At 33.8% G+C, this 27454-nt stretch overlaps 1 protein-coding gene and 1 long non-coding RNA gene across 3 annotated transcripts in view; one reads left to right on the top strand and one right to left on the bottom strand.

Annotated features, from left to right (window-relative positions):
- The window catches only part of LOC128671293 (uncharacterized protein), a 112277-nt gene that overhangs the window by 78579 nt on the left and 6244 nt on the right, over positions 1 to 27454 (top strand). Inside the window, exons 3-5 of the mRNA XM_053747642.1 lie at positions 13358 to 13435; positions 17505 to 17686; positions 24771 to 24969. Coding sequence (XP_053603617.1) covers positions 13358 to 13435; positions 17505 to 17686; positions 24771 to 24969 — 459 coding nt within the window. The remainder of the gene's footprint in view (positions 1 to 13357; positions 13436 to 17504; positions 17687 to 24770; positions 24970 to 27454) is intronic.
- On the bottom strand, positions 4797 to 21006 carry LOC128671295 (uncharacterized). Of its 2 annotated transcripts, none has more exons than XR_008404829.1 (3): positions 20848 to 21006; positions 15065 to 17668; positions 4797 to 5228 (listed from the first exon to the last, which is right to left on the bottom strand). It is a non-coding gene; the product is annotated as an uncharacterized LOC128671295 (long non-coding RNA). The 2 variants fall into 2 exon arrangements; XR_008404828.2 differs by having other exon boundaries at positions 4856 to 5228; positions 17502 to 17668; positions 20848 to 20993.

Here is a 27454-nt window from a genome sequence, read left to right as displayed (position 1 = left end):
TAGGTCTACTTGCATTTGTTGGGCAGAACAACACCACGCAAGAAATCTAAAGCAACAATGGCCGTCAGAGAGAGAAATACGTCTTGTTTGAACTGCGGCGTGTAATTGGTTTCTGGAACGGAACGCGGCTTATTGACAGCTCTGTCCCGCGCACCGGCTCGCTGCTTGATTTATTGATGTTTATTTTGCTTTATTCGAGGCTATCTCGTGATTCCATCCAATTCAAATTATTTTTTGTGACGTGGTTCGTAAGGCCGCTCAATCCGCACATGTGAATGCAATGCATCATAACATGAACGCTGGGATTTTGTAGTCGCCAAGAGACAGAGAGGGCTACTGAAAGAAAAGAAGACTACGAAAGAGATGGAGCAACGACTGAAGGGCATTCAAAAAGATCTTTCAATCTAGAGAGAGAGGATGGAAAACCGATGGCGGACTCGTTTCCTTCTGTAAAAATATGTGTTTGTCTGTGTACCTACATAATATTATAATCTTGAGAGTCATCAAAGCGATAGCATCTAAAAGATTTCTGAATCTTCCAATAAAATAAACCCCGTGTTCTGACACGGGGATTATTTTTATCTTATTAAGTAATGTCTCAACAAATGACGTAACAAGAAACGTAGTAAATAGAACCACTAAAGAGAAATAAATATGACAAAGAGAACAAACACCCTGTGTGTGCATGAAAGCAACAAGTGAACTTATGTATTCTACTTATAAGAAACCAGGAAAAGCAAAATCACAGACAGAATGTGTGCTTTGATATGATGTGTACCATAAAAACGTAATATATCATGGAAACAAACCAGTAACTAGCAGTATCTCGAAAGAAGAAAATAAGATTTGACGAAATAATAAAAAAATATAGCTGTTTGATTCATTTGTCTGTATTAAAATAACACTAGATTTCTTTCAATATTTCGTGGGGATATTTACCTCGTTTTTAAACCCCCAATCGAAACTAAATGATATCCTAAAAAGAGAAAAGCGAAGGTATTATCTAAAGGAACAAATAATGTAAAATGCAGATTGCCTATTACGGCTTCATTGGTCCTTTCCCAAAAACATTGAAGATTTGCCGTTGGTAACATCTGCTCGATGTAATTTTTATGCTTCGAAAAGTTCTGTCCGCATGCATAAAATACCTCTCTATTATCCAATAAAATATAAGAGAGGGAACCTAAAACGGATCGTGAGACGACTGTATTTGGATGTATTTTATATTCATAGACAAATTGTTTCTAAACAAATGATACCCATTTGAGCCATATAAGCTACCAATACTTTGTAACAACCACTTCTGAGAGTAGAACTCAATAAACAGGACCGAATTGTCATCAAACTGCACGAATCTTGCATAAAGATTGTATGACGTTCTTAACTCTTAACTGAATAACATGTCAACATTTTACAGCGCAAAACCGAAATATAAATTCGTTTAGATTCTTTGTACCTACCTATCCTTCTAGATCATTTCCATTCTAGATGCCTGGACAAAGCGAGAGAATTATAGCAGAGAATTTTCGAAATGTGCGGAAATAAGCGAAGATTAACGCAGGAGGTCTAAACAATAGGTAAAATCGTGGCGCAAAAGGTATAATTTCGAATGAAGCGACTGGCAATTACAGTTCGTTCCCAGAGAGTAATTACGTATCTTTACAGCAATACAATCACGATCGGACGGACGTAATCGATGTCCCAATATAGGGAATGCAACTCGAATCGAATATTGATATAACGAAATCATTTCGTAATTTTTTCAAAGTATTGAAATACGAAACTTGTGTCTGCACTAAATTGTGAAATAAAATACGCGGAGTTTTCTAATTGATTCGACATTAGAAGCTTCATATAAATAATCATCTACGAGTCTACTGGAAGAGATTTCATTTGAAATAAGTAGCACCCTTGTACTCATATTTACATAATGCAATATCGACTGGGTAACAATAGCATTCCCATAGTTATTCAGGCGGCCGGTTGTAAGATCATAGCCAAATATTCAAAATTTAAAAGTAAATTTTTAAAGCGCTTTCTTCGCCGCGTTACAGCTCCAAATGTAACCGGGAATACGCACGGATGACGGAGAGAGATACATTTTTTATTTATCAACTTTTATTATTTTCCTCACGTAAACTTTACACCAAACTGTTTTGTTGACTTTGATAGAAAAATACCACAAAACATTAAACTGCTAAAGATGCATTTTAAGTATTTCGTGCACATAAATTGATAAATAAATAATCATAAGTTTTCTTAAAATTCGATAATGCATCACCATCAGTGACACACATTGGATTGCAAAAGACCATGGACTGCGGTATGTGCTTACCATCAAGCTTGTTTGCTTGCTATGCTATAAACACAACAATATATCATAAAGTTACTCATTAAATTAATAGGAAAGCTGCTGTCGTTCTCTCTTTCAAAATGCAGAATTTCAACTTAAAAGTAATTAAACAACTCTAGCCGCTTCCTGCATCGCAGGAAATAATCTAAAGTTTACGAGTAAGTAACTGTTACCAACTTAGCGACAGAAACTTTATCTAAATGCGTCCCTTTACTTATGGCAACATTTAATTTGTACTTAGCATAATATTATATTCTAACTAATCATAATATACTCGTAAATGATACCGTAAGTTATTCGTTTGATTCATCAAGTCTTCACGCTTTATCTTTTTGAAATCTGGCATAAATAGAACTGTGGGTGAGAAATATACATGGGTAAGCTTTTGTTCTCCATTCTATATCATCCGCGAATCAACAAAAAATAAAAAAAAATGCAAAGCCTCTCTAATTATCATGTTAATAAGCCCATTAGCCATCTAATAATTCTATTATGGAATCGTACAGGAATGGTCAGCTTTAAATGAAGTTACCCCTTAGAAATCTCTGCGGTGGTAATAGCGGCTATTTTGCAATGAATTTCAGTGGGTTGATGTGTAGTTGGCTGTACACTGTGCAAGTATACACGACGCAATTACGGACGGGTAACAGATGGCCGGGTAACTAACCGTGAACGCGTCACGATGTATTCCATTACAAGACTTTCCTTCTAATAGTAGACTCGCAGGAATTGCGACCGTATAAGTAAAGAATTTCAATTTCATTTATTTCAGGGTTATAATTATTACCCTTCCTAAATTCTCATCTCAATTCTAAAATAAAGTAGATAGTTTGTTAAATTTTCAACTGGTTTTATAACCAAATGGTGAATATCTCAAAAGTTAGGAATCGTCAAGAGCTGTTTTAGGGAATATGACAATCTGTCGATAAATTTATCAAGCCACTATACTCTTAGTGTCACAGTATATTAAAGATAATTGTCTTTAATATATTGTGACACTAAGACTATAGTGGCTCCCATAGATAAAAGAAAGTGGCTCCCAAAAACTTAATTGCTGTTTATATATCAGTTCACACATGTAAATACTAGTTTCTTTAAAATAATCGATACTTATATTGTAAGTGCGAAAGATGCTCGATCTGTCATGCTTTCACAACTAAACCCCTGGGCCGATTTTGATGATTTTTAAGAAAAGGATGTACCTAGTTCATGATACAGATATAATTCAAGACCCGAAGTCCAACATGGCTACCGCTAGTGGAGCTAGTTATCTATCTTTTTGTTTAGACAAAGATGCGTAAATGTTCATGAAATAGATATTAATGACCATCTAATATATTAATACTAGCGGCCCGTCCCGGCTTCGCTCGGGTGAAAACATAATAAATTATACACCTAAACCTTCCTCAGGAACCACACTAGCTATTGGTGAAACCGCATGAAAATCCGTGCAGTAGTTTTTGAGTTTATCGCGAACAAACAGACAGACAAACGCCGCAGAGGACTTTGTATTATAATATGTAAGGATGTAGTACTCCCCAAGTACTAAAGGCACATTAGCACGTTAGGTCCTTACTCGTATCTGTATAATTTCAATTAGAGGCCCGATCCCAAGGCAAGGGTTCATTACTCGGAGTCAAGTTATACTAGAATATCCTCATGCTGTTTGTAGACTAATGTTATCAGATTCATTACGAGCTATGAACCAAAACTGACTTACCTACCTATACAGATGCTTATATTCATTGGCAGAAATTGAAAGCAGTGCTGGTCTAGTGGTTAAGTTGTAATCGACAGGTCTCAAAGTCAAATCTTACTGCTTGCCACATGAGTTTGTACAGTCAACAGCACATCAATCTACCTAAATTGCTAATGCAATCACGACGCTATTACCGCGCCATAAAAGTTCATGAAGGGTAACTTGATGTGCTGTTGATTCTACATCTGGCTCATGTATTGTAGTTTTTTCAACTAATTTATAAACCATTACTACATAACTGGGCTAAAATGTTATAATTTTTTCGTACATACTTTATATATATTCATATTAAGTATGCTGTAGAAAAGTAAAATACAATAGCATTATTATTCGAATTGATAGAAAAATCTAATTTGTTTGATGATACATACCCCAGAGAAATTAAATCTGCAATATCTATTCAATATTCTGTAAACAGTTTGATATCATCTAAACATAAAAATAACAGGTAGGTATTTTGAAGAATCCTATTCTCAAACAAATAAAGCTTTGCATTACATTCTTTCATTTGTGATTAACCAAATTACCTGTGATTTTATTGTTATATGTATTGTGAAATATAACTGTGGCTCAGTAAACCAATTTATTCTATAAAATAGGTTTGCCATCTCACGGGAACGTGTTCGACTAATGATTTTGAATTGAACGTTGTGCCGTCTTTGTTATGTCACTGTAAATAATCCCATTAAGAAACTCAAAAATCATCGAGGGAATGCAAACATAAAAGTATAGTTTGTTTAAAAATCGTAATAAATTACATATTTAGGAAACAAATTTATTTATTTATTTTATTTCACAGAAAATTATAGCATTTCTACAGTGGTCCAAATCGATGGCCTTAGGAAGTTTTTTAACCTTAGCGATGCATACATTTTCAGGACATGCCTATTTTGTAGGAAGACAATAAATTCTATGAATAAAAACAATAAACCCACACCCCAAAGTGATTTTAATATTTATGTAACCTACAATTTGCAAACCATTTGTTGCAGCATGGTATGCATATACGGGCATTTATAGAAAGCCTTTATAAATGTGCGCTCTGGTGGCGGGCATGTGAGAGGTGCGGTGAGAGGGTGACGTCATTTTATTTCCTCTGCATTTACATCCTGCATCCTGCAAAGAATGGATATTTAATATATAGGTAACACTATCTAGTAATACCGACCAAACCTAATAATATTACAAATTTGAAAGTTGATGAGTGAATATGTTTTTTACACAATCATGCAAAATCACAAGACTAAATTCTACAGGTACCTACCTACCTAGGATAGCACATCATTTTATATCTAGTTTCCAGATATGCAGCTAGAATAAATTAACTTGCTCGTTGAATTGTTTGTCCAAGATGGCTTTTTCTGACATTTTCGCGCTTATGTGAGGTAATCTCATATATTTCTTTTATCTATGGGTAATCTAGACATAATATGACAGTTCTTTACATTTAATTACAACACGGATTGTGTCTACTGAAGGTTTTAAGCACAGAACTAGAGGTATATTTTTCCCACAATCCCATCTAATATCCCAACTAATATCCCAACTAATATCCCAACTAATATCCCAACGAATATCCCAACTAATATCCCAACGAATATCCCAACTAATATCCCAACTAATATCCCAACTAATATCCCAACTAATATCCCAACTAATATCCCAACTAATATCCCAACTAATATCCCAACTAATATCCCAACTAATATCCCAACTAATATCCCAACTAATATCCCAACTAATATCCCAACTAATATCCCAACTAATATCCCAACTAATATCCCAACTAATATCCCAACTAATATCCCAACTAATATCCCAACTAATATCCCAACTAATATCCCAACTAATATCCCAACTAATATCCCAACTAATATCCCAACTAATATCCCAACTAATATCCCAACTAATATCCCAACTAATATTATAATGCGAAAGTAAGTTTGTTTGTTTTTTACCTCTTCACGTATTAACTACTGGACCGATTGTTATGAACACGTTTTTTTTGTTTGGTACACGGGTAGAAAACAACCTGGGGAAAATAACCCTAAATAATACATAGGGTACTTTTTATCCAGAAAGTGAAGCCCGGGGCGCAGCTAGTGTAAATATAAATATTAACTTCGTTATGACTTATTCGACAAGTCCATATGCAAAATCCGGTGAATCAGTCCACCAATGGGGATGGACCGACATCATCCATTCTTCACAAAATACTAAGCACACATGGAAAACCACGTTAAAAGTCCGTGATGTTTGTATGTTCACGCAAAATCTTGGGGTGCATTGCACCAGTCGACTTTGACGTGAACTTTAATCTGAGCGAAGGTTGAAGTTAACTGTTGACTGGCAAAAGTATGGAAATATCAAAAGTAAGTACGAAACGTACGTACGAACGTACGTAAGTAGCAAAAGTAAGTCCTGTGGAAATACATAACCTGGAATAAAAAGGTACTTATCTCGTGTCCACGTGAGCGAAGGGGCGAAGTAATAGGAATATGCTAAATAAATTATTTACAACGTCCGGTATAACTCGTGCTTCATTTATATACAACTGATTTGTATATTTTCATATAATACCTTTTTCTTCCGGTGAAGGAAAATTTTATAGCAATTCATAACCAAAAATGTCGTGGCGTGTTCACGTATCATCGAGAGATTCTTAATCACAAGAGAAAATTATTATTTTCTCGAATAAATAAGTTTAATCTGTACTCTTCTTATTTGTCCCGTCATGAATATTCAATATATAATGCGAATTTCCAGTCATCTATTGTCCTACATCACGATCCGATACATAAGATTAATTTAAATCCTCGTAAACTCTTAGTCATCAAAAAATATAGATATAGGAACTAAAGCGGTCTCCACGCAAATAAATATATGTTAAGTATTAGGCATGCTGAACTACACAACAAAACAATGAACATTTTATTGCAAAACGAATCCATATTAAGAATAAACCTGGCTATTAAAAAACACATCTAATTACATAAAAGCCGAACCCGACTTTCAGGGCAACGAATTTGATTGGAATAAAACCACATCATCAGGAAATGAGAACATACGTTTACAATAATAGCGACGGTTCCATTACAGCGAAAGGCGTATAAATCTTTATCTGTTTTCTTTGGGAAGCAGCCACAGACACGATACATCAGGGTAAGCCGATAGCCCCCATTAGCGCTGGCGTTATAAAAGTGGACCTAATATTTTCACAGCTAACGATGCCATTTTCTAATACGATGCGGAAGCGGTGGTGGTAGTTGAGACTGTGAATCGAAAGGTCCCAAATATATATATTCTCGCGCGTTGTAAGTTTGGTAACCAATCTATAAATCTATATCATGTAGTGCTTTTATTGATCACCACTTAATATTGCCAAGAAAGTAATTTTGTTAAGTTTTGTATGTATACAGTGACTCATTTTTACCCCAAGTATTTATGTCATAAAGACGAAAAATTACAACTTTTTAGGGTCTTAGTTGGTGGTGAGTAAATGAGTGAATCAGAAGTTTAATTTTATCACTTGTTTGTTTAAAATCTTCACATAGGCAGGGCTTAGTGGAATTCAAAATCTAATTTGAGTGTAGCTTAATTCGGGATTAGTGAGCCGGGTGGCGACGTCGTGTCTATGACATAAACTTCAGTCGTAAAACGTCCGTCGTCTTAGCGCGTAATGAAAAGTATAAAATAGGGATCACCGCTGCGATTATGAAACCCATGATGGGATTACTCCTATAATAATATTTTTATCCAATTTCCATTCGTATCCGGCCGTCAAAAGTGAAGTTTAATTTCGTCAGCGGCCGCAAATAATTTTATCAGGAAGTTAATGGAGAGAAAATTCATTTAATATTCTACCAAGATAGCTTTATTTTTAAGCGCAAAATAGCTTTACTTATAAATAAAATTTTATTTTATATTTCAAGTATATAGATAATTGTAAAAATAATTGCATTCGATTACATTTTGTACTTATTTAGTACATGTTATACTTATTTAGTTTAAAATTCGCATTACAAAGTTCGGATTCACGAGAGTGCAGTCCCAAGAGCCCCAAGATCTCGTGATCACTTTTAAATTTATCCAGCCCAACGAAATCATATTTCACTAGTGCTGCAGTAGTTAAGCACCGTGGGCTAAGTAATAAACAATGACACAATAAAATAAAGCTGTCAGCAGCAACGCACAGTGTAATGAACATTAATGTAAATTTACGATACTGAGGAAACTGTACTCTGAAGAGGAAACTTTACTAATTTTCGCGAACAACAAAGAAAAAGTTACAATAAAATTCCCAAAATTCGGTTTGTTTAAAAAAGGTTTATTTATTAAAACTCTATAGCAACTTAAAAAGTTGCCAGTATGCAATAAATCTGTTTGGTCCCAAGACTAAAAAGCAAAAAAAAAATCAGTAGTCATTTAAATCTTTCGAAATAGAAATGCGGATTCTAATTGCCACCTATCGACCTAGGGGCCCGATTCTCTATTCAATCGAAATTCATTACATAAATTTTCTTACATTTTTTTTACAAATTTTAAGTAAATTATAATTGGTCGATTAATGCACTGTATTGTACTCGTATTGCTCTTTAGATTGTGATATTTTTGTTAATCCAGAAACTAAGGGTTCTAATAAATAATGAAACGCAGGAACATCAAGGATTCTTGAGAGAAGGCAATTAATTTTCATTAAGACTAACAGGTTAAAAGAACGTGGCATCCCAAATTCCTGAAAAATCTTGTTTTTCTAATGAACAATTTGTCAACATTTTTATGACATTTTCCGAACAAATTGTGCTGTACCCTTTTTCCATATTTAGCACTTTCAATATTTGGATTAAGTACATAAGTATATATTCCCAACATAATTTTAAACTAATTATTTCATTGCAATTTTTAAAAAACCAATACGTCGAAGATATTTAATGATGTTTTGTCTGGATAACAGTTTTTTTAAATAAATCTATTAAGTTACATAACACATATCGTAATCTAAGTGAAACATTAAACGATATTGTATTAATACAATTCACTATTTGATATACATATACTCGTACATTATGTACCTTCATCACATTTTTATCGTTCTGTAACAAGGCCCAACTGCCGGTTCGTCTAAATCTATTCTTCGATCCACTCAATACTAACACTAGTTCCTCTAACTTTTACATTAAACTTCGCTGGTAGAAAGCTCTGGCTGCGACAACTGTATTAGTAAGTTTTATTAATGGTCGCTCATACAAGGCCCATGTAGAAGAAGAAAAAAGTTACCAGAGTACCTAATAGAGAAAATTATAAAAGGTTTTAGAGGTATACTTACCATAAAAAATTAAAGTAATCAAATACGAACATGTTTATCTCTTAAATTTAATATTTGGTTTAACCAAGGGAACAGTAAACTTGTGCACAATTAATATTAGTCTCACTATCTATCTAAACTTGTCATAAAGTCAACCTGTAGCTGGAGGTCATTACGTATTCATGAATTCATTGGTTAGACTAACTAGACGCCGAAAGTTACTGTCGACAGTTTTCTTGGAGTTTATATTTATTTATAACCAGCATTATCAAGAAACTATTTATTGTACTGTTTTTTGATTTTAGATTCTTTAAATATATTTTTTTTAATATAAGACGTTCCATGAAAAAAAAAGATAAGAAAACGATACTATTTTGAGCCGTGTATTTTGGGTCATCTTTTTATATATTTTTTTCCTGCGACCAAACACAAGAAAACAAATTATGGTGATACACTATTTGTTTTATATACTCTGTCTTTTTATGGGCCAACGGCGAGGCTCGGTAAATACCAACGCGTTTATAATAAAGCCTTATTAATGAGGGTAGAATTCCCAACAAAGCTTAATAAGCAAAGGGGTAGGTACTACATTTGTAATTTTTAATTCTGCGCGTGTCTTTTTTGCATTCAGGTCACGTACATTACTCCAGGATTTTAAATTCTTAATTATTCGTATTGTATATAGTTGAAGTAGTATTGAGATACGATGAAGTGGCATGTGTTTCCGCCTTAGAATAGGACCACTCCTCTCCATATCCCAACGTGGATGTCGTACGAGGCGACTAAAGAACACACAGCTTAGACAGATGATAGGCAATAACAGCATACCCAAGGAGGCTTGACGACAGGCAGGAGGCCGGTTATAAAAACACAACCTAATCTTCCCCGGGCTTCGAGGCTTCACAACCCCGAATGACACCAGCACATGCAGAGATGATAGGTAAACTAGCTGATAGTGGTTGTGACTGATCACTAGATATTTACGAAAAACGATAACTCCATAAATAAATTACATGAATTTGAGAATATACAAACACAGTATCTAGCAGCGATTCATAAGACTAGTCAAAATTTACTTAAGATAAAAACTATGTTGTATGTTTATCTAAAACAGCTTGTCTGTAAACTCACATATCTCAAGTTTAAAGTGGGTGGAATAGAAAGTGCATTAAAAGTATGCATTAAAACAAGAGAACTCTTACGAGTACAATGGAAATGAAATGTTTTTATTTATCTTCCTGTTTTAGAAATCCTATTTTAAGAAAGTTATTTACGTCTATAATATAAGTAGGTAATTGTGATTCAGTAAAATGTACAGTTTGCTAGCTATTGCTTTTTAATGCAATAATTTCCTTCCTATTGCATTAAAATGCTATTTTTTCTTATACCTATTACAGACATACTTACAGAGAAACCGCATATCATTTATGTATGTAAATATATGATATGTTGTAACTCTGTTAGTGTTTGATCTGTTCGGTCTAACAGTTGACTGGTAAAGAATGCCACCTTTTGTTCATTTTTTTAAATTTTGTGCAGTAGTAAAGATTTAAATTAATTTAAAAAATATATATTTTTATGAGAAACGATTTGATTGTCTTTCATACCATTTCGAAATATTTAATAAACATGTGTTATAGCTAATATGAATAAAATAACATGGTTTTTCTCTCTACAAAGAGATTGAATCTTATATACTAATTGAATCTTTATATACCACATATATAACGTCAATAGAGCCTACAATGATCTACATAAACATGTAGTTCGTATGCCCACGGCCCCACGGCGCGTGAAGAATAAAAGTCATACATTTACCCAAACCCAGAAATGTTATACAGTGGGATGTTGTACATTTTCCATGTCTGTGTATTTGTAAGTCTGTCTATGTTTTCGTCATTCTCCAACAGCGTTTTTGAACAATTCAGTTTTGTTAAAAGGTCACATCATATCAGTTGAGTTCAAATCAAGAAGGTCAAATCAAATAATTTTGACATGATGATTTAATGTCAATGTCAATTCAATATGAAAAAATCGGTTAATTTGATATAGATATTTATACGGTTATATTTTTATATATTTACTATCATATAGCAATAGTAAACATATTAAAAAAATCGGCTATGTCTGTACTGTCTTAACATAAACCAGCAGAATCTTCTGTTAGTCTGTATTTTTGTTCGCGCTTCACGCAATAACTGTTAAATGGATAATGGATGCAGTTTTCACAGCTGCATATCGAATAGTCTAACTTAAAATCTGGTTCATATTTCATTGCAATAAGTTGTTTAGAACCCGAGATATTGAAAATAATAATAAAATTACTGAGATTTCATTTGTTTCATTGTTGAGAAGGGAAATGCACGCGGGCGAAGCCGCTGGCAAAAGCAAGTTTTAAATAATTCTTTAAGGAGCAATAACTTTAACTCTATTAAGTATGCTAAACGGTAACTAAATCCGTTTGCGGCTTACTGTTATCGCAAACCCGCAGTCACATTGCATATGTAGAACTTCTTCCTACATGTGTACAATCAAGTCTCACTCTCCACATTTCTTAGAGTTAAGCTTTGGTCGGATTAAAAAAAGGCATAGTTGCAAAAGGTATAGCACCAAACCACTGTTATATATGTTTCAGAAATTGTCTTTCAGCAATTGTCTATAATATAAAAAGTTGAGGTGAAACAGTGCCTGTGAAGGTCTTATTTGAATTTAAATTAGAAAAATGTGGGAATTCCAAAGAAGTGGGACATTCACGTCAATATCTAGGTAACCGTATGACCTTTGAATTTCGCAAATCTAGGTTCCATCCACTCTATAAGCCACTATATAAGGGATAAAGATCTTATAATATTACATGAATTCTATCAGCTGAATAAAGGAATTGAAGCAAGTTTTAGCCTATACGAGGGTAAATCAAAAAGTTCTTAGAATCACTATAAAAAAACCAGGAGATGTGTACAAAAATATTTTATTTTTCAACGTAATCTCCTTCTAATTCAATACATTTAGTATACCGCTTCTCTAACTTTCTAATTCCTTCCAAAAAAAAATCATTTTCTTGACTCTCAAAAAAGTCGTCTCCTCGTATAACCAAGCAATAAGTCAGCACGTGTATAAATTCAGCCTTCTTAATAGCCCCACTAAAACTGAGCCCCATTAATTATATCCATGAATCACTCCCGTCTTCGGCGAGCAATATCAGCCCAAATCACATCAACTGTCAAACTTTTTCAATTCCAAGTCGTTCTAGTAAGAAATAGACGTTAAACGGACAGACAGTAAGATTTAAGTCAAATTATGTAACATATTATTATTAATTAATAGTCCCATAAAGCCCCCATCATTATATTTTTTAATATCTTTTATGTACAGACATAGCCACGTACACTTTTATTATATGTATATGTAAGTAGTTTATGAAATTTTATGTCGACTTGGCTCTCTGGCATGAGAGACAGAAAAAATAAATTGTAGTTGCATTATATAGGTGCATTGTACAATCAGTTGGTTCGTGTAGCAAGTTCATGTACAAAAGTGTCGGGAAACTTGCAGCTACACAAGTTAGTTTACACCAGAGAGCGCAGCATAGACCGCGGCTCTCAATATCAGGTGGCGCGGAAAAACATTTTTTACGTTCATTAAACCCCTGGGATTTTTGCACTTTCTACCCTTTTATGCGTTTGTGTATTCCTTTAGCTCTTTATCGACATATTTGTTTCAAACGTACTTTCAAATCAATCTTGATACTAACATCGTTGTACCTATAATTATATGATTTACTTTTTTAAAACACTCCACCCATGCTTACATGAATCTAAATTTGGTCGTTCCGGCTTTTACATAATAGTTTACTTCACCCAGCAAGAGAATGCAGGCAGACAATACCTACAAGATCATTATGACCATTTACTTATCTAAAAATATTTTCTCTTTGTTCCAGCGAGCACGAATTTAGTGGGGAAGTTCACCCAGAGCGTCCGTCGAATCGTTCAAGATGTCAAAGATGAAGGCACTTCTAGTAAGTACATTTTATGTATATTTATTATTTACTAGGTGCGCCGCAGGGCTCTACTTGGTAGTATAGGTTATATTTCACTCGTTCATCAAAATAAGGATTTTACATCAAAGAGTAATAAACATTTATAATCCATACATTCATCTATCATAATTACGAGGGTTAATCATAAAGAAGTAATAAACGTACGCAGTCCGTCAGGAGATGTATCTAGAATTAGATCATTGATTTTACAGCCTTCTTTGTACAATCTAGGTATAAGTTTTAAAATTAGGGGAACATTGTCACAAGCTACTTTGTTCGTGTCTGAGACATCACTCCCTTGTTTCTAAGTTTATCGTAACTAAACACATTGTTAGTATTGTTAGCATTCTATATAAAATTATGTAAATTATGGTGGGAGCCTCTCACAATCCACTGATATATTGATATTAGTTTAAAAATTATTTGATGAAAACGTCATGGACTAAGAAAAAATGTAGCAGTCTTGATTTTGGTTTATGCGAATTGTATACCTAGTTAAAAAAATATTCACCTATTATTCATATATTATCACTATAAACAACGCTCAAAGGAAATTAAAAAGGTCCTCTCAGATCTAAAATGAACTTAAATTTTTGACCGCAAGATGACAGCATAAAAATATATTCTTGTAATGAACTAGAATAAATATTATACTTAACATTATTACAAGGGTCTTCATCAAAGTAAGCGGGAACTAGGCGGCATACTAATACGGACACCGCATTTATTTGTACAGGGCTCGCGAGGTCACAACATTTAATTATTTCGAAAAGTTATAAAGATATACAACGGTTGTATTTAGAACTAGCTCTTTTTTTGTTGATCTATGAGGACTAGAGACCAAAAATTCAAAGATAGATGATATTAAATTGGTATATTTCCTAAATGTTTTGTGTTTGTTTGTATGTAGGAAGAGGTTTTAAACACAAACCTCATCCTTGCGTATTTTGTTCGCAAATATATCTTTAATCATTGAAGATTTGTCTGTGACTTTACGACCAGCCGTCTGCCTGAAATTTTTGGGAATGCTGTTGGCTGTTGGCTATCAGTTATCAAACCTTTAAATCATCTAGTTGTCTTGTACGATATGTACGATAGGATATGGAGTGGTCCTATTCTAGGGTACGACCACGTGGTTCTTTATTTGTTGGAGTATATAGAGGGTTAATTTCTACTCGATTGAACAATTGGGTTGATCCTTCGGGGGTTAGATCCATTCAATATTAGAACCAAATTCTTGCTTGATTAATTGATACTTCACCGTTCATGGGCTTGAAGATCCTTATTCAGAGACAAAAGATAAATAATGTTTAATTGTATTACAAGTGATTTTTAATTTTATTTTACCTAGCTTAATTTAGTAACATCTCAATTGATCAATTTAAGACATAATATATTTATTATTAGTATTATGTAATTAATGGAGATGAAATTTACTATACGTGATGTGTAAAAATGCTATGCGTGTGTGGTCTGAGGGCCCACTTCTTGAAATTCTATGAAATCATGCTTGGGATTTAGTGAACATTTCAAAAGAATTGTGAAAGTTGGAATTAGATTTTGTGAAAGCCAAATAAGCGAGTTACTGCTGCCTCAAAAATCACATACGAAACAAAATTTGGAGAACGTTCTCGAAGCAAATTGGTGGAGTCCACGGGGAATGCTAAAAGCGCCAATCATTGATTTGTGTAGACAGGCAGAGAGCAGACGTGATCGCCGCCACCCCGAATACAGCCTCTGCGCTCCCGGTCAAGGTTGTTGGGACTCGGGAAGAGAACACAGTGGAATAAATAGGATTATTCAGAAGATTTTTTTTTGTTTATGAATAAATTGTTTTCTATTCCTGCGTGACCGGACACTTATTTAAAAAAGTTGTCTCTCCATTTATATGCCGCATGGTGGGTCATGGCCCAAACTCCTTGCCCATCCATAAAAAAGGTGCCCTAGCACTGGGCATTATATTCGGTTTGTTTTTATTTATTCACCTTTCAAAGTAATTTTGAACGCGTTTTATTTTGACGTATCATCAACAAACCACTAGCTTGTTGATGTTGTCTCCCAGTTTTTCTTCCACTAATCTCTTTCCATTGATGTTACTAAAATTCTCGGCCCATACTATTTCGAAAATAATTTTCTATATACTTAAACAATATTTATCTGTTTATTAAAAAATACCCAATAAATCATTCGTCGGCAGTATGGTCTCGGCTGTTTAGTTAATAAACACTTGTTTGGAGAACATCTCAAGCGAAATTATTTCCTTTTGTTCACGTTCATTTCTAAGGAAAACATTCCAAAATAAGTACATACCTACAATCTACGTTCATATAGTTTTTGCCACTTGTCGTTGTGTCGGTCTGGTATTGTATAAGTATACTTAGTTTTAATTTAACTAAGATCAACTATGATCATTACTGAGATATTTGCAGAATAAATTATTTAATTTTGTGTTTATGATATTTATTGATTTCTTTCTAGTGGCAACACTAGTTCACGTACTAAAATACCTACTTACATTAAAATTGGAAATCACTTAGCGAGTTAACTGGTAAAGTATAGAATACGAATACAATACCCAGATTATTTAAATTTGTAGTAGAAATCAGAATGTATTATATTTATAATAGACCATTTTCCATCTTCACTGGGCGAGTCCAAGATCTTTGTATAAAATAAATAAAATAAATGTTTGTTTTGGGTTCCCTACGTGTTTACATTTACACTTGTAACACGTGTAACACTTTATAAAATTAGAAAATTTTGTTCATCGAGCACCTTGCTTCGAGATCATATTTCTCCAAGTACATTTCTGTACGACGAATTACAATTTAAATGAAAGAGTTAAGGAAAAACAAAGATTAACATTAGTACCACGTTAAAATGTTATGCTACCCTCCATATGGAGGTAACATATCGCTAACACAAATCACAATTGCTTAGAAATTGCAAGAAATAACATTTAATTTGTTATGAAATATCTTAATATTTCATAACAAATTAAATGTTATTTCTTCCAAAATATTTTTCTTTTATCTATACTTCTAACCGACCGATATCGGAAAAGAGGAAAGCCCAGGATCGTATGATAAGAAAACAATAACAGGATGCTTGGAAGAAATTTGGGGAGGCTTTTGCCCGGCAATGGGACTTAAACTAGCAATAATCCTATCAATTTGTAGGCCAACTGAACTGAAACACGTTTATTGTACTATAATAAAAATATTTTCAATAGTCAATCCAATGTAAGTTCGATCAAATGTGAAATCCATCTCGCAAAATGTTCAATATGCAGCATTTCACATTGTTTGCTCTGGAGAGATAATAATTTATAATTAAATTTGATCACTCATTGTAAATAATTTATTTTCCAATGAAAATATTCAATTTGAAATTTATGTGGCTGACGAAATACTCTCACATTTATTTAATTAAAAAGATACAGTCACTGATTAACATGTATGTAACAAGTTCTTAATTTCACATGTATCAATGCAATTTAAAAAGCAGTGGCGGATTTACACTGCCTCCAGTAGGCAATTCAAATTTTGTTGAAACAATAAAACAATGCCACCAGTTTAGCTGTTTACTAGTGAAAGCGTAACAGATAAAACAGATTTTGGCTTTTAAAATATTAGTATGTGTTGAAAATTAACATAAAAATAATAATTACCTAAAACAAATTATAAAGAAATCCTAAGTACCTACATCAATATTATGTATCCAATTTTTGTTATATTGAGCACTGGCTTGCAATTTGTTTGAGATGCATTTAATCACATTTGTCGAGGTTTTAATTATTCAGCAATTCGTATAAGTATGTTAATTCTGTTTTGGGGTTTCGATAAATAAAACAGCCTTTTCATATAAGTTAACGATACAATTAAGTAATTGGAATAATTGTTTAGTTAAGTTATATGAAAAGGCCATTTCATTATCAACTATCTGATGCCCGCAACTTCGTTCGCGAAACTCGAGTTATCACATAATTGTTCTTGCGTGTGTAATTTGAAATTTTTATTATAATTAATCGAAATATATTTGTCACCAGGCGGTCAGACGAAGGAAGAGGTGATCGAGACGAACGAGCGGCTGCGAGGGGTGCGCGTGCGCCTGGACGAGAACTACGACACAGCAAAGAAGGCGCTGGTCACGCTGATGGCGCGTTACAGCGAGTCCAAGGCCCAGAGGAACGTGTTCACCAGGTACCCGATCCTGAAAGCCATGATCAAGGTGAGATTTTAATTTTTATTGTCTACTAGCTTTTGCCCGAAAAAGAGGAGGCTTTTGCCCAGCTAAGGACACAAATAAGCATTTAAAAAACTACATTTTTTCGTGGTTCCGCCCACGTGAATATAGCAGGGAGCTGTTATTTTTCCGGGATGATTTCGACAGGTTCTATGTAACTTTATGATCAACTTTAACTAATTACATCTTTCATTTTTGTACACTAAACACTATTTACACTACGCGTATTCCTACTTTGATATCAGGGTACCATGTAAATATATCTAAAGTAATTCCCGTCCAATTTCTGCCATGAGGCGACTACTTGATTAGGACAAGAGAATTCTGAAACTAGCGCGCTAGCGAGTTTAAATTGGTCCTGTAGCGAAACTGCATAATTTCATAGAGAATTTGAGCAAAGTAACACTGTAACAACACCTAGGCTAAGATATAACAAAGTGTTAGTTTAATCTACGGTGTTTTATTCAAAATGTACTCCTTACTCATGGTTATAATCATACCCTGTGCCTTTGACTGCATCATTCGAATCCGAGTAGTCACGACTTAATCCACAGCCTTTAATAAAGCAACGTATTTTGCACGATTGCGTGACTAACAAACTGCAGTGTACCTAGGTACACTGCAGTATATCTAGGTATATCTAGATATATATGCATTTCTGGTTGCCACCACCTGAATCGCCGTCACTGGTACCTTCACTGAGACAGACAAATAGGCACGAGCTGCATGCCACCCGTTTATTTTATACTATTCAGCAAGCAAAGAGGTATGTCTGATGGGAAGTGGTCACCGCAGCATACTGATGACATACCAACAACAACATGATCGTCACACGCTATTCACCATAGCCGCCATTCGGTGATTCATAATTTCCTCTATACCTGGTTGCCATTACGTCGATCGCCATTTTGTGGAGTCTGCCTATTGACACTCAGAACAGATTTGACAAATAATAATTTTAAGAATATTTATTAATTTTCAGTCAGACAAGAAATCGAACATTTATATATTAATACTTATTTAAAAAGTCACGTACCAACCTCCAAGTTCATCTGAATTTACCCCATTAAAATATCTGCTATGAATACAAAGAAGAGCGAACAAAATATGAAAAAGGATTCTCTTCCTTATTTCATTTAATTCAATAACCATAAACAGGTAGCTATTGTGGTAAAGTAAAATATTTATTTCCATATAGAGGTACCTGTATGTTGTGTAAGTACTTATTCTTGTACTAGCTTTTACCCGCGGCTTGGTCCGCGTTTATTACGTGCGTATTTCGATATTTTTTAATTAACCTTCTTCGGTACCCCTCTGAGCGTCGTTATATGATCCAACTTCCTCATAACCTCTTTGTAATTTCGATCTTGTTCGATCCTGTTTTAGGGCTTCGGAACCCTTGATGTTAAGATCTTTCATTTGTTCGGACAATCGTACTGAGTTACGTCCTTTAGATCTTCTTCCATCCAGTTTTCCGGCATAGAAACTCCAGAGCGAATGACCTAACCTTTAAATAACTACGGCAATAAATTTTATATACTTTTATTTTCTTCAAAAATATCAAAGTGTATCGAAAGAAGACGAATTCCAGAAATGTTTGTATCTATGTAGTAATTCGTTCACGCATTTTTTTTCTTTTAGTTATTCTTCTGTTCTCTCACTATTTAGTGAACAAACGTAGTCCACGTAAAGAATACGTGACCAGGATCTGGGGTGGTAAATAATATTCGTCTTGAGATCCGAAATTATTAACGTCAGTAAAATGTTTTGTAACGTCCAAGGTTTTATCGACGTCGGTAAAAATGTGGCAATTTATTTCTCTTCTTGCCTATATACGAAGAATCTTAGTATGAAGTTTTAGTAGCATTTCGAATAATTCATTCATTTTGGAGCGAACGCTGCTGCTCAATAAATATGTAATACGAATATATTTCAATTAACACATCAAGTAACTGTCGAATTAGGCAGTCATTGGTTTAGAAAGAAAGAAAAGATATTGAATATAACATTTTAACATAGCGCAGTACATACATTAAGTTAGTACATGAATAATGATTTACCAAAATTGTGTCCGTTCAGCAAAAGAGAAATAGGAGAAACTTGCAAGATTTGATTACAGACAACGGAACAGGTGAACTAAATAAAAGTTTGTAAAATAGAACAGGTCAAATTGTTTGCCGTAAGGTTAATTGTGCGCAGTTCACGGGTCATTAACCAATATCTAGACGGATACAAATTTAGCCCATTTACATTCTGGTCAGTACCTAAAACTATATCTATGTACCATGTACATCTTCACTCTAAATTATAGACAATACAGAAGCGAGTAATTATAATTTGCAAAAGTTTAATAATCTTTAAAATTATACCACATACTGCTAATCAAGTAATTATTGGAGGTATTACCTGTGCTCTAAGAAGCGGTGGTGCTATAATGGTTAAGACGCCCGCCTGTGGGTCGAAAGGTCCCAGGTTCGAATCCTACTCGTACCACATGAGTTTGTATACTAATCTGACTCATGTATAGCATTTTCTTTATTTTCATCGACCACCACTTGCTTTCGGTGAAGGAAAACATCGTGAGAAAATTGCTTGATTATTAACTTGTGTGTGAAATGGAGAAGGCAATGGCAATCTACTCCATTACTAATGCCAAGAAAATTGTTATGTGTGTTTAATTCCACGTAATGACCACGACCCTCAGCCATGAAGAATACAACTATGAAGAAGTAGTAGTTGAAATATTTTTTTAAACTATCAAACAGGGCATGTGGCCAATATCATTTCAGTCGATATTTCTAAACACTGATTTATAGTTACATTATACTACGAATAACGACCTAATTCTCAAAATACCGTGGCACTTGTGCCCTTGATGCATTTTGCTTTTGAAATGATTGTAAATCGATAGATGCAATCTCCAATGTCGCGTCGTGATTCCATCAATCAATATGGCCGACTCATCGTGCTGCGTTTGCCACACAATAAACATTATATCGCTACAATAGTACTTTTGGCCACTCAATCTGGTTAATGGTACCACTGCTAGATTTTAATCATCATAAACGTACACTATATAAATCTTCTATTAATAATTTTATTAATAACAATGACTCACAATATTCAAAAAATAAATTATTGCTTACCTTATAGTATATAAGTAATAATCGAATCCACGCAATTATCGTTTTAACATTAACTGAATCATTTGAGAGGTCTTCGTTAGATTTTTCTTAATCGAAAATTTCTGCCTAGCTCGCTTGAAAGTCGTATTCATAGATAGTCTTTAAGACAATAGAGCCAAATATTAGTTCGCTTTTCTATTATTGGAAACCGATTTTGGCACTCGCCACCAACGTGTCTACGAGATGAAATTGTAAATGTCTTCTTTTGTAGATTTAAATTTAAGTGGTTAATCAAAAGTATAATAATAATCTATATCATTGATTATGGCTGTTATCTTATTATTTATTTATCAAAATATTTATTTCAAATCTAGATTCATGAGTCCACTATGGAAGATGGAAAATGGTGATCTTAGAAAGAGGGCATCAAGTAATATGTAAAAACAATAATGTAAAAACCTACCAGCACGAATACTTCGCTAAAGTCATTATGTAAATTTGTGTACGTAAAGCATGGCTGTGCGCCAACTAGCAGATGTTCCCGGGTTTGTTTGAGATACAATCATTTAAACTAACTCTTGTGTTCCGCCGGGAGCCTCAAGACATGTCCTAGCCTTTGTTTTGTTTCCTATTACAAGTTTCTTGGTTCTGAACATGTTTGTCAGGGAGCGACTTTTGAATACCTATTTATTAAATTATTAAAAATAAATAAGAATTTATTGATATGTGAAAGTAGAAATACATAAAGCCGCAGAAACATAAATATGACTGTTATGTCATGTTATGAGGGGTGTTAACCCCTCTGTCTGCGTCGGAGATTGAAAAAAGAACTGGTTTTATTCAGAAAGTAGATTATAGTAACTCTGCCACCGAAATCTGAATAAATCTCTACTGTGCGTGAGCCGCAGTATAATGGATAAAAAAGGTAAATCGAATAGTTACAGGTTGATATTTTGATATCAAAAAAAAGCTACGCGTATTCTTAAACGACTAAATAGGTAAGGTAGCAATAAATAACTAATGTAATTTTAATAACTTAATCAGAAAAAACATAAACTTGGCGATTCGATTCAATAACATTTCTCAACATTTTCTTATTAAACGACCACAATTAAGAATTTATATTTTGTTACAATCAATGTTTTTTAAAATAATTAAACCGGGAAATGTTCTGCATTTCCCAAGCCTCATTTTGCTTTCTCAACCCCTTGGGACCATTTCTGTCCGACAATATTGTCGCTGAATCTCGAGACATAAAAAAAGATAGGGAATGTTAATATTTTTTTTTTATTATTCATTTCAAAAGTAAAAGCTGTTCATTTTTCAACGATACACTATTATAGAAAAATAAAATAAAATATTAAAGAATACTTTCAGTAACACTACTATGCTATATTTTATATTAATAATGCCAGAGTTTTGAAAGTGCGTGAGTAAGTGTGTGAGGATGTCTGTTCTCCATCATGGATGGATTTCGACGAAATTTGGTACATGAAAGGAAGGCTCAGCTAATTGTTGTTCATTATGTTACAACCAAAGGCATTTGGTTTTCAATATAATAACCTTACCTAATTTTAAATAAATAATGGCATAAGCATATTTTAATTATCATAAAACCACTAAAATAGAAGAATAACTCCAGGATCACAACTGCACTGAGGAAGTTTCGAAGATAATTTTAATGGTTATTTGTTGAAAGCTACAGTATTTATTTGAAGTTGCTTTCGTTGTAAACCACAAAAATTATGAGTCAAATTCTGAAAAAAAAATGTTTGAAGAGTGGGCAGGAGAATGACTGAAATGCGACCAGATTTTTTTTTCTTTTAATCCAATATTTCTTAGGATAAATAGTTCTGGACGCGGAGTATGGCATAAACGAAAATCCTAAAATTATACATATTCGAAACAAAAATACCGAAGCAATAAAACTATAAAAGCAAGTTATCAATGCATCGAGTAAGAGAAAGCGAGTGCAGCTGACGGGAAATTAAAGTTCTTCAACCGTCGGTCTGAACTAAAATTACTTATGTCGAATTTTGAATCATCTACAGTACGGAAAGGGAAATTGAAATATTGCTCAAGCATATACGTAAGTATCGTATATTACATTGCTGTGTCTGTCTGTATAATTAACTTATACCATACCGTACAAAATAAATACAGATTTCATAAGATCAGGATATGTAAGTGCGTAGCCAGTTGTCATCACTATATTAATATAATATAAACGTTTCGTGATAAACAGAATCAAGGTGCTAAGCTATTACCTACAAGAATCTTCAGTTTATAGCCCTTTCCCTTGATTGGCTCTTATAGTATCTACGTAGAGAAGTGCTATGTATTTTTTTCGCTTCCAGACCGGCATGGAAGACGTGTTAAGGGACGTTAGACACAGTTTACAAATTTAATAAAAATTATATGCAATATGTATAAGTTACTCTATTAAGTGAACATGAAAAGCTTCCATTTCAATGGCACTAACGTATTCCATTTAGAGCACCATCAAATAAATACTGTTAAAATTTCACATCATTTTAATGCTAACGGTGCGCCAATTGGACCCAGTCTGAAACGAAACGTGGAGATCTTTTATTAAGACACGAAGTAACACGAGAAGACGATCTTTATCTGCGGAACTGGCGGCGCTCCAGACTGAAACTTACCCTCTAAGTACATTAAGCCGGGGACATGATTGCACGGGCTCGATAGCGGACATTTGCAGACTAGATTTTGTTATACAGTGATCTCTAAAAGAGGAGATCTGCACAAGTATTTAACATACTAAAAAATACAAAAAAAAAGTATTTTTAGATTATTATTACCGGATGTCTATATGGAGTTAAATAAATATTTTTAATCTCTAACTTTAATGCACAGTAAATACAAATAAGAAATAAACCTTAATCATACTAATAAATATAATCTTTGTTTCTTTCTTTCACGTCAAGATAGTTGGAAAGCTGGAAAGTGACATAGGCAAATTTTTGCCCCGGGCGGAGCCGCAGGCAACTCCTAGTTTTAATTTTAATAAAATAACTAATAAACCATTTTATAAATATCATTTAGGTACCAATATTGAGTGCTTACAGGTAAACACTGTTTAAATGAGTTTTATTGACGTGAAAAGGTTAAAATTAAATTTCTGAGTAAATGCTTTGATTTTGATTTAATCCTGTTACTTCAATACTTAATATTTTCAAAGGCAATTTATAAAACGGCGTCGAGTTTTTCAATAAAACTTAACGGAGAACAAACTGAGACCAACTGACGGTGTTTCCAACAAAAGGTAACTCCGCTTTAGTTCGATCATAATAATAACGAGCCAGTTTTTGCATGTCTGTTTGTCGCCAACTTTGCCTGTTACGGCAACTGCTATCTGTTTCCTAACTTTTTACAGCAAAAAGATGCTAAAAACATTGAAATGTTCGCGGCTTGTACTCATAAATTCATATCATAATAACGTCTAGCAGTTCTCTGCAATAAATTATACTGTAAATTAAGAATGTGGAAAGTTTACCGCAGAAACAAGTTAGTTCAATGTATAAAAGATTTCAAAAGAAATGAGCCAAGATCTCTCAGAATCAAACGTGCACTACGCGCTGAGTTCTATCAAGTAAAAAAATACTCAGTTACCGTTACCGTATCTTTCTAGTTTTATATTCCTTCAGCAAGTTTTTCATATAATTAAGATACAGATACATCTTACACTTTACGGGGTAGGCAGAGTCAAGAATCACGATGTTAAAGGCCACGTTAAGCTATGTAAATTACGACTTTATTGCTGGAATAATGAGTATAGTGACAGTTGGCTAACCTGTGTCCTTTGACTCTCTTATACAATTTTCACGGAAGAAGAAGCACCTATCATATTTTACACTTTTCCTTTAATCCTAAATCTATTTCAACAACGGCTACAACTTTAATAATTAAAATCATATTTACAGGATGTCATCCGTCTGGAAACCCAATATTGGTCGCTGGTGGAGATCCCTCGCCAGGAGAAGGCGGAGACCGTGCCAGCATTCGTGCTCCGAGCATGCGCCATCATGGAGAAGACGCAGAAGTCAGGAGAAGGCGTCAAGACCTCATCCAAGTTGGCTGAGGAAGCCGCTGACCGGAGGGAGCGAATAGAAAGACTGAACGGTATAATTTCCTTCTTTCCCTAGCCTGTTAGTGTAGTGTTTACATCAATTATGAATGTCTCTAGTTGCCGAATGGTTATCTAAGTGGTTAAAGGATATCTGTGATCGATCAAAGTCCTAGGTTCGAAATATACTCGTGTTGTGATGCTTGCAAACCAATCTCACTCACTCTCAACAAAAAAAAAGTATGTATATACTACGCATGATTCGAAAAGTTAACTCTGTTATTTGAACGGCCATAATGTTTTCAGACAATCATAGTGATATCAATGTCAGCTAATACATTAATTAAATAACTAAAACGATATAAAATGTAATTAGGATAATGTTAGATTAAACTAATATTAGATTTTTTACAAAAGCAAATATATGCAACTTTTGTAATGTTAAAAGTAAGACTAAACAGAGTCAAGGTAAAACTGGCGCCTAGCCAAATCTAAATCACAAGCTTACTCAGCCAAGACTTGGAAATTCCAAAGACAATATTCTTTCTGGGCCGACTTTTATTAGCTTGGGCCATTTAATTACTCGTACCAGCCAACAGCAGCGCTGCAAATTAAAATCCAGTTTCGGAAGGCTGGCTGACTAACAAACTTGGAAAGAAAGTAGAACGTTGGTTAAAAAAAACGACGATGTCTTTCATTATTTGCGTATTATAAATGGATGGAGAAGGGTCAAGACTTTGCCCAGAAGTGGGATCTTCATGGCTTAAAAATATGTATTATTGTAAATGAAAATAAATTGAATCAGTACCTAATTTTCGTCCAGCGATCAAATGGATGAATAATAATAATAATTGAGGAAAATGCAGGTCAAAAGTATTTTGTATATACTTATGGGTGCTACCTATATATACTACCTATATATAGAACAATATCTTCTTCATATGCTCTTCAACTCAATCATTCATTTTCATCGACTGATTTACTGAAGAACCATAATTTAACGTCATGAATATTGTAATCATGTAGGCACTTCTTTTTTATATCTTTCGTTCCATAAATTTCAATAAGCATCAAGAAAAACGAATTCTTCTTGGAATATATGGAGGGCAATTTTCCAAGTCAACCACTTCAGATTTATTATTAAAATTGAAACTCGGTGGAAAAGAGTGTCGGTTTAGCTTAGTAAACACCCTGGGCGAAAGTTCCACGGCGCCCCCTATATACAAATCTAGGATGACTGTGCCTAAATTAAATCTCATTCGCAAAAACTAATATCAGCAGCTGCGCCCGTTTGTATAAAACTTATCTGAACTAGGTATTTTTATCGTTTGAGAAAATTATATCTTAGGTGACTAAGTGTACTTATTATACCACTAGCGACCCGCTAGTACTTTTCATTCACCTCGCTCACTTTGTTCATATCTCGTTCACTACCTCATACATATTTAAAAGGAAAAAATATTTTAATTTTCCATACATTCTATAGTTTAATTCACAAACATAACCATGAATTGTCCAAGAAATATTATAATAGGTATGTATCTAACTCAAACTCAAATATCTTTATTGCAGTAACTGTGTAGTACAAGGTACAGATGGTACATACAATACAATAGTTTCAACAGTTTACCCTTACAGGCATGCAATATTAGCTAGCCTGCGTTAATCATAATTTACATTTTGGGTATCGTTTTATTAAAGATGAAGAGAAAGTGGCTAAACGATGCAAGCTAAATATCAATTTTCTTGGTCGATTCCTAATAAAAGAGCAATTAATATCTGTCATTTGAATATTCTGAAACGACTGAAAGCCTTCGGGTGAAATAAAACGAAGTAGTCACACGCGAGCCGAGGCAAATTTAGCGGAAGCAAACAATGGATTAATAGAGATTTGAGGCTAGTCGAGTATTTAGGAAATGGTGGATGGAATCAACTCTTAATGGCCGTCGAATAAGAAATACAAATTAACTAACTAGTGCTTTTGCTTTTTACAAAATATTCTCCTCATGCTCCTTTCCTTGTTGCAAGGACATGGAAGAAACCGAATATGACAATTTTCATAATTATATTTATAGTTTGTACTTATTTAGAAGTAGAGTTACCTACTAATCGAATTATGTTCTTGTTTCTTGTTGTTTATAAAGAAATTAACAAAGAATCTATTATTCAAATATAAGTAGGTAAGTACATTTACTTATTTTAGAAAATCTGAAAAGCCTGGTATTCACTTTTACGAATAAATGGCGAAATGTTGGCTCATTTTCTGTAAGTGCTGAGATAAATTTTGGTTGGGATTTGTCGCACTTCCTATTATTACAATAAAAGCTTTTGTTGGGAGTAAAGTAAATATGAAAAAGTTCTCAACGGGTTTGTTTACATAAATGGAAGTTTCAATAGCGACATAAAGTTATTGCAATAAGTAATTAACTACTTTTACATGTGTATAATTTATTATGGTTTTACCCAAGCGAAGCCTGGCCCGTAACGTATACAAATAAACAAAATAACATTACCTACTTAACAGCAAACGATAAATCCATT

This window comes from Plodia interpunctella, chromosome 7 (genome assembly GCF_027563975.2).
Source record: "Plodia interpunctella isolate USDA-ARS_2022_Savannah chromosome 7, ilPloInte3.2, whole genome shotgun sequence".
NCBI classification, from domain to species: Eukaryota; Metazoa; Arthropoda; class Insecta; order Lepidoptera; family Pyralidae; genus Plodia; species Plodia interpunctella.
Note: the sequence above shows the minus strand (reverse complement) of the source record. Positions and strands in the feature narration are given on the sequence as shown.